The following is an 8,770-nucleotide window of genomic DNA, read 5'->3' as shown; positions in this document are numbered from 1 at the left end:
CAGGCTCAGCGGCCATGGCTCACGGGCCCAGCCGCTCCGCGGCACGTGGGATCCTCCCAGACCGGGGCGCGAACCCGTGTCCCCTGCATCGGCAGGCGGACGCGCAACCACTGCGCCACCAGGGAAGCCCCAGAAGAAGCATTTTTTTTTTTTTTTTGCAGTACGCAGGCCTCTCACTGTCGCGGCCTCTCCCGTTGCGGAGCACAGGCTCCGGACGCGCAGGCTCAGCGGCCACGGCTCACGGGCCTAGCCGCTCCGCGGCATGTGGAATCTTCCCGGACCGGGGCACGAACCCGTGTCCCCTGCATCGGCAGGCGGACTCTCAACCACTGCGCCACCAGGGAAGCCCCTATTTTTTATCTTATAAAAAAGGTCTTCGTGGGACTTCCCTGGTGTTGCAGTGGTTAAGAATCCACCTGCCAATTCAGGGGACACGGGTTCGAGCCCTGGACCGGGAAGATCCCACACGCCGCCGAGCAACTAAGCCCATGCGCCACAACTACTGAGGCTGCACTCTAGAGCCCGCGAGCCACAACTACAGAGCCCGCGTGCTACAACTACTGAAGCCCGCATGCCTAGCACCTGTGCTCCACGACAAGAGAAGCCACCGCAGTAGAAGCCCGTGCACCGCAACGAAGAGTAGCCCCCACTCACCACAACTAGAGAAAGCCCGCACACAGCAACGAGAAGCCCGCGCACCGCAACTAGAGAAAGCCCACGTGCCGCAACTAGAGAAAGCCCACGTGCAGCAACAAAGACCCAATGCAGCCAAAAAAAAAAGGTCTTCGTAGAAGTCATACTGGATCAGGGTGGGTCCTAAATCCAATGACTGGTATCTTTATAAGAAGGTCATGTAAAGACACAGGGACACAGACCACAAAGAAGGCCACGTGACAACACAGGCAGAAACTGAGTGATGAAGCTGCAAGCCAAAGAATGACAAGGATCGCTGGTGCCCAGAAGCCAGGATGAGGTAAGCAGGAGTCCTCCCCAGAGCCTTCACGGGGAGCACGGCCCTGCCCATACCTTGCTTTTGGGCCTTCGAGCTTCCAGAATTGTGAGAGAATAAACTTCTGTTGTTTTAAGGCACCCATTTTCTGGTATTTTGTTACGGCGGTCCTTGAAACTAATATACGGATGTACAGAGAAGGTTAACTGGGGCCAGCAGCCAGAAAAGTGGAGCCAGAAAGAATAAGCCAAAGAGGTTGAATTAAGAAAGTTAAAGATTTGAATCCCACCTCTCTGTTACTGGCTACGGGAAGTGACTAACATATATGTAAAGTAGGATGCTATCTACCTCAACGGATCTAAGGACTATAAAAGGACCTACTGAACACCGACCAATGCCTGCCAGTAGCACTCAATAATAATTCGAGATATGAGGAAAGGGCAGAGTAGAGGGAAAACAGTGACCATATGGCAAAAGCATGTGAAAAACGTTAAGAATACAAACTATTGGGCTTCCCTAGTGGTGCAGTGGTTGAGAGTCCGCCTGCCGATGCAGGGGACACGGGTTCATGCCCCGGTCCGGGAAGATCCCACGTGCCGCGGAGCGGTTGGGCCCGTGAGCCATTGGCTGCTGGGCCTGCACGTCCGGAGCCTGTGCTCCGCAACGGGAGAGGCCACAGCAGTGAGAGGCCCGCGTACTGCAAAAAAAAAAAAAAAAAAAAAAAAAAAAAAAAAAAAAAAAAAAAAGAATACAAACTATGGCTCTCCTTTAAATTCAAACACATTGTTCAATACAATGAAACAGATTATTTTTTAAAACTTTATTGTACTTTACAAATTGAAGATAAGTAGCACTGTCAAGGCTTGGTGACTGTTTCCTCATACTGGTAACACAACTTCTACTGGATATTCAGAGTTTGGTAACAGTGACATCCTTTTAGCTTTACTGACAAAGATTCCTTGATTTGAGTTCAATCTTATCTGGTACTCCTCAGAATTCGAATAATCTACTTTAGGATAATACACACTGTAGCTCTTAAACATACTCGTGAGTCCACTGATCAATTTTATTCTCTTTTATGAAAAAGGAAAGGATCAAGTCTTACCCCATGCTGTACCACCGTTTCAGGGAATCGTCTCAAAAGCAGAAGCAACATTTCTGATCGTTCCAAAGTGTTGAAGCATTGTTCCGTAACCTTTAGTAACATTTCACACTGGACCCGACCAGGAAGAGTTTCAAATAAACCTGTATATAACACATTTCACTTTTAAAAGTTTCTTTCAGAAAGAAAATACGGAAGCAAAAGTGGAAATAAGGCATCATCATGTACAGAATGGTATATACTAAGTGAAGAATCACTATTGTGGAGTTCACCTACAACCTGGAAGGCTTTGGGGTCACCTATTATTTGGGCATAAGATATTTGCTGAATGACGATAAAACCTTTGGAGGCCTTACTGGATCTAGAAGAGAAGAATCATGTCTGGGAAGGGTCACAGCAGTGCTTGCTGCTGACTGAGATAAAAAGCACTCACTTAAGTTGAAATGACCTAAACAATCTACTTTCTTTTTTATCCAAAATCTGAAATACTGGATTGGCTATAGCAACCAACACAGAGTGAAGCTTAATGAGAAAGGTCATAAATTACTAAAAGTTTCTCTCTTGTTCTGTGGAGATCTGTCTAATCTACAGATGTTTTGTGATTACTGTAGAACTTGTTAAAATATATTCAGTTTCCCAGGCTAACGGATAAATCCACATCCTTTAAGGAAGTTTAAAGGGTTCTAAGCATATGCTCAAGGGATCAAGTGACATCATTTGTACAGGCTTCAGTTGCCAAGAACAAAACATGCATATGGGTACCAATACCACAGATGTGACTTTTTTGTGAAATTACTACACAGAACTTGGTATTCCAGAAGTAGTAATTTTTAAAAAAGAATTATATGTTTGCTGGGCTTCCCTGGTGGTGCAGTGGTTGAAAGTCCGCCTGCCGATGCAGGGGACACGGGTTCGTGCCCCGGTCCGGGAAGATCCCAAATGCTGCGGAGCGGCTAGGCCCGTGAGCCATGGCCGCTGAGCCTGCGCGGCCGGAGCCTGTGCTCCGTAACGGAAGAGGCCACAACAGTGAGAGGCCTGCGTACCGCAAATTAAAAAAATATATAAAAAAAAGAATTATATGTTTTTTATTATAATATAATTCTACTTGGAAATATTTTGGCATATCTACAACTGTATTATATGAGATAGCATCATCATTATGTTCTAATAACAGTAAAAAGAATGACCACTTTCTAGATATTTCTGTTTTTCAGAAAATTATTATTTTTAAAATTAACAGCTCAGTAAAACTGCATCTTATTGGGTTCACAGTTGTGAGTCACTTTTACTATGGTGAAATAATTGCTAGTATTTTTACCCAAGTAGGCAAAACTTCCAAAATACAATTACTTTTAATCTCATACAGACATTTTATAAAAATTAGATGAATTATCTTCTTTTACATTTTTGCTTCTAATTTTATCATAAATTATGTATATTGCTAGAGTATGTAGCATAAAACACATTATTATATCTTATCTCTGATTTCTTAATGATAGCTTTAATACCCTAGCTATTTATCGATGTTGGTAATTTTATTTTTTACATCTTTATTGGAGTATAACCGCTTTACAATGTTGTGTTAGTTTCTGCTGTACAACAAAGTGAATCAGCTATACGTATACATATATCCCCATATCCCCTCCCTCTTGCTTCTCCCTCCCACCCTCCGTATCCCACCCCTCTAGGTGGTCACAAAGCTGATCTCCCTGTGCTGTGTAGCAGCTTCCCACTAGCTATGTATTTTACATTCGGTAGTGCATATATGTCAGTGCTACTCTCTCACTCTGTTCACTTCCCCTTTCCCCCTGTGTCCTCAAGTCTGTTCTCTACGCCTGTGTCTTTATGATCTCCCTGTGCTGTGTAGCAGGTTCCCACTAGCTATCTATTTTACATTCGGTAGTGCATATATGTCAGTGCTACTCTCTCACTCTGTTCACTTCCCCTTTCCCCCTGTGTCCTCAAGTCTGTTCTCTACGCCTGTGTCTTTATTCCTGTCCTGCCACTAGGTTCATCAGAACCATTTTTTTAGATTCCATATACATGCATTAGCATACAGTATTTGTATTTCTCTTTCTGACTTACATAAGTAGTAATTTATACACCATTAAGTTATCACTTCATTCTTACTTCTTAAAAATTGGGTTTGTTTATCCTGTGAATCGTTTCTTAATGCTGATGTAATAATGCTGATTTCTCTCCACACCACGGGCTGATCTGGGAAATTCACAAACCTATTTTTAAAATGAATGCATTAAATTAAAATGTCAGATTCTAAATAGTATCCAAAAAAGAAAGTAAAACGCTAGCATCAGAGAAAAACACATTTTACTATATTCCAAGTGAATACATAGATGTACCAAAACAAACCGAAATAAAGATATAAAAATAAAAACTAAGAAAAATGAGGGTACTCACAAAAGTCTTTAGTTTTTTTAATAAGTGAAAAGACAAGTGACCATAATATGCAAAACACTCTTAAACGGCAAACAAGAGAAAAAAAAAAAAACTCCCCAAAGAAAAAAATGGGCAAAGGCAAATCTCAGAAAAAATACAAACAGCCAAATATTTGAAAAGATACTCAGTCTTTTTAGTAATACAACAAACACAAATCTTTAAAAAATAGCAAGATATTGCTTTCTCCTACGGCACCGGCAAAAATTGACAGCTGAGAGAAAGACTGATAATATCCAATGCTGGCGAAGGTGTGGGAAAAGAGGCACTCACACACGGTCAGTGGAGATGTAAACTGAACAAACAGTACTTTTTGGAGAGTAATCTGACAGTGCATCGAAATTTAAAATGCGCATACCCTTCGACTAGGAAAACCTACGTCTAAGAATCTACTCTACAGAAAAACACCCAAATGTGAGTACAAAACTGCTTTCTGACACTCTGAATATAATTTCAAACAATTGGAAACTACCTAAATGTCCGCCGAGAAAAGAGAGCTGAAACGCTATGCAGACAGGAGAAAGACCCAAGTAGATCCCTACATGCTGGCCTGGAAAGCGCCCCATCACAGTGGGTAAGCAGTAGGCGCTCACCGCTGCCAACTCCTCCCCCAGAACCTACTGATGCGTCCTGGGCGTACATGCACACAGACACACACACCCCTGAATTCGGGCCGAAGTTGGAAGGGACTTCCACTGATTATTCTCTACACTTCAGTACCGTCGCAACTTCTGCCAGGAGCCTGTATTACGTTAGTCCCAAAGTAAAATAAATGATTGAATGCAAGAGCTGTAACAAGAATAAAACCTAAGAAGACTTCCCCGCAGTTAACGGAAGGCCTAGACCCACGACCAAGTTAAGCTTTAGGTGCCGGACACGCAGATGAACTTGAGGACCTTCCCCCAACTCCCTCTGCCACAGACAGAACGGAAACCTCCCGAGAGGGGCGGGCGGCGTCCCCACTCACATGTCGTAGAGCAGCCTCCCGGCGGTGGCCGTCCGCTCCGCGTTCCGCTCGATGGTGTACATCTCATACTGCAACACGGGCCGGGGCCGCGTCAGGCCCTCCGCCCGGCCGGCCCGGCTCACCCCACCGCCCCGGAGGTCCCAGGGTCGGGCATCACTTGCTGACGGAGCCTCAGGGCTCGCGCCGCACGGCCCCGGGGCCCCGGCTTAGCGCAGGCACGTCTCCGGCGGCCAGCGGGGCTTCTGACTACCCTCGACGGCAACGCGGTGCAGGTCTATGCCGTTCGCGTCACTCGGATGCCTTTACCGCGGGGCCCGCAGATGCGCGGTATTGGTCCCCTCACAGAGCCGCAGCCCGGAGCTGGCGCCTGTGTTCACTACACTGCACCCCAGCTCCCTCCCGCGGGGACCTAGAACACCCCCACCCCGCCCCCGCCACTACCCGCGCCCGCGCGGCGGCCGTCCGCACCCACGAGCCGGCGGGCGGCCTTCCCAGGCGGCGCGAGGCGCTGTCCCGGCCGCCGAGAGGGTAACGCTCCCGTCGCCCCAACCCAGAGCGGGGCCTGGGGTCCCCTGGGCCGGGCTCGCGGGGGGCTCAGGGAAGCGGGGAGGAGCGCCCCACCTGCGCCCCCTCCCGGCCTCACCTGGATGTTGAAGTCGGCAGGGTAGAGGCTGCGGGCCGTGATCAGCCAAGCCTTGGCGGCCCACAGGTCCTGCTGCACCAGCTCGCGGGCTCGCTGCACCAGGAACTCGCAGTCACCCTGGGCCGACATGACGCGGGAGGCCTCGGGCGGCCTGAGGCTGCCGGTCGCTCCGGCTGGGAGACGCCGCCGACCGTGCTGCCGCCGCCGCCGCTGCCGCCGCCGACGCTACTGCGCAGGTCCGGGGTCGCGCTGCCGCCGCAGGGTGGATCCGCGAGGGCTTCCGGGCTTTGCGAGCAGCCTCCTCCCGACCACTCTGCGCCTCTGCCCGGCCGCTTCCTCCTCTGAGGACCTAGTGCGTTCGTCCCGGATCTTCCAGGTCACCTCCAAGACGCGGAGAAGCGGATTCTCACCCTGCTCGGGAGCGACCCTGGTGCAGCCAGGGAGCATGCGCGGAGCCCGGTCCTGGCGGCGCCGGGGAGCCAGGTGGTTAGTCTTGGCCGGGCGGCCGGGGGTCGGGCGGGGAAGAAGCTGGAGAGGGGAGCGCCGAGGGGCGGTGCGGAGGCGGCGGGAAGAGCCGCTCCGGACCTCCGGATCGGATGTACAGAAAGGCTTGCGCTGGTTTCGGTCAGGCGGTAAAGCCAGCGTTTGGACCGGTGCTTTGGGTCCTCAGCACGGTCACGTCTCATGGTTGTTGCGCCTTTATTCCCTGGTTTCTCCGAAAAGCATTTATTGAGCCAATTGCAGTTTTAGTACTTTGCAGGTGCTTGGCTGCATGCCGGGAGCTACCGAGCCGTTTATCCTGTTCCAACCCGAGTTTACAGTGTTAGGGACCTGTGACCTACAGAAAATAGCTGTTTTAATTCTCTTTCAACCAGAATCAGTGTCATTTTCACCAAATGAAAACAAAACAGTCTACCTGATCTCGTGAAGGGAGGCCATACTTAGGAACCGGAGGAAGCAGCATTTACTTGCCTAATAGGAGGCATGTGCCAAAATGTGGGTTCCCAACAGTTCGTTGGAGTCTCCAGTCCAAGGTCTATATACAAAACTTTTAGCAAGTTCTAGTACCACTGATATCTTGGACTTAAAACCGAGATTAGGGATTCAAAACTGATTGTTTTGGGAAAAAAAAATGACTATATACTTCATACATGAAAACATTATAAATATGGTAAATAAATATGAATATATACTTACTATCGAGGGCAAAGAATGTTGCCATCCCAGTAAATAATGACTATTGCCTGCCCGCAAGCTATCAGCCACTGTAGCCTGGCCCCCCTCCACCCCCTGCCCCCCATTAGTGCCCCATGAGCGGAATTCAGGATGGAGAAAAACAGGATAGTGGCCCTACATAAAGATGCATACCTAAGGAGTAACTTTAATGAACCCAGACTCTTGCATCTTCCCATGTGTGTTTTTCAGCGTAAACTCCTATATATCCTCACTCCCCCTGACCTCTTTGGAACAGTCCTGCAGAGCTATCTGAGAGGCTGTCTCCCAGGCGATGGTCCTCGGTAAGGTCCCCAAATAAAACATAACTAGCAACTTTTAGATTGTGCATTTTTGTTCAGTCAACACTGTGGTTATACGTAAAGTATACTATGTACTTCGTAATTATAATAATTTAAAAATAAACAACCGTGGGACTGCCCTGGGGGTCCAGTGGTTAAGACTGCGACCCCACTGCAGAGGGTACGGGTTCGCTGCCTGGTCGGGGGAAGTAACATCCTGCATGTGGTGTGGTGCGGCCGAAAAAATAAAAACAATCGTAAAGTTAGTGGTGAATTAGTGTGTTAGTTTTAGAGGAAAGTATCAAGAAGATCAGGCTTTAAGGAACACCATGTAAAGCGCCAGCGCTACCAAATCCATCAATGTCCAAGCTCTTGTGCTATTTCGCTCATAATACCAGTCTAAGAATGATAACTTTAGTATCTCCCCCCTTATTTTAAAACCTTGATTTAAAAACTCAATTTTGTTTCATTAGTATCCTCAATGATATCTTTAGGTAAGAGTCATTGCTTTACCCTGAGTCACTCTGATACATTAATTGTATTAGTGCTTTGGGAAGCATTATGGTTCCTAACGCTATTTAATGTCCTCTGATTATGCACAGGAACAGCGTGATTATGCGATCACTTTGTAGGCTGGGATGGATTGCTCAGTGATAGAATTCTTTCGGCTTTGTAGAAAGGAAGGTAGAAAATGGAATTTAAACAGATAAGGGGACTTCCCTGGTGGTCCAGTAGTTAGGACTCGGTGCTTTCATTGCCACGGCCCCGGGTTAAATCCCTGGTGGGAGAACTAAGATCCTGCAAGTGCGGCCAAAAAAAAAAAAAAAGAAAAAGGATATACATATATATATACACATAAATATAAAAATCAGGATAATTTTTATCTTACAAAGTGTAGATCAAAAAAACAGATTGCTAGCTTAAATATTTTTTTCATTATTTCATTGATTTTAATGTATAAATTGTATAATGTGTAAATTGGCAAAAATGATTAGACTTTAAACTTTATGTTTTGGTTATGGAATTACAAAACAGAAACCAAAACAAAACTGTGTACCTGTTCCTGAGTCTTTAGTTCTCTAGTGTTGTATTAGGTAACAACTGAGAATTAAAATTTTAAAGCTAGGGCTAAATAAGGGAG

The 8,770-nt window shown here is 47.0% G+C and overlaps 1 protein-coding gene across 6 annotated transcripts in view; it reads right to left on the bottom strand.

Moving 5' to 3' along the window:
* The window catches only part of INTS10 (integrator complex subunit 10), a 39,133-nt gene extending 32,703 nt beyond the window's left edge, over window positions 1-6,430 (bottom strand). For 4 of the 6 annotated variants that reach the window (XM_007127100.4, XM_024131458.3, XM_028481361.2 and 1 more), the window contains exons 1-4: window positions 6,116-6,427; window positions 5,473-5,540; window positions 4,182-4,285; window positions 2,055-2,194 (exon numbers count right to left, since the gene is read on the bottom strand). In XM_007127100.4, the coding sequence (XP_007127162.1) occupies window positions 2,055-2,194; window positions 4,182-4,285; window positions 5,473-5,540; window positions 6,116-6,244 (441 nt within the window). In that variant the 5' untranslated portion in view covers window positions 6,245-6,427. Of the gene's footprint in view, window positions 1-2,054; window positions 2,195-4,181; window positions 4,286-5,472; window positions 5,541-6,115 lie in introns of all 6 variants that reach the window. The other 2 variants (XM_028481359.2, XM_007127101.4) reach the window with 2 other exon arrangements.
* Window positions 6,431-8,770: the final 2,340 nt, after the last annotated feature.

This window comes from Physeter macrocephalus, chromosome 20 (assembly GCF_002837175.3).
Source record: "Physeter macrocephalus isolate SW-GA chromosome 20, ASM283717v5, whole genome shotgun sequence".
NCBI classification, from domain to species: Eukaryota; Metazoa; Chordata; class Mammalia; order Artiodactyla; family Physeteridae; genus Physeter; species Physeter macrocephalus.
The sequence above is the reverse complement of the archived record's forward strand: the minus strand, read 5'-3'. Positions and strand labels throughout refer to the sequence as shown.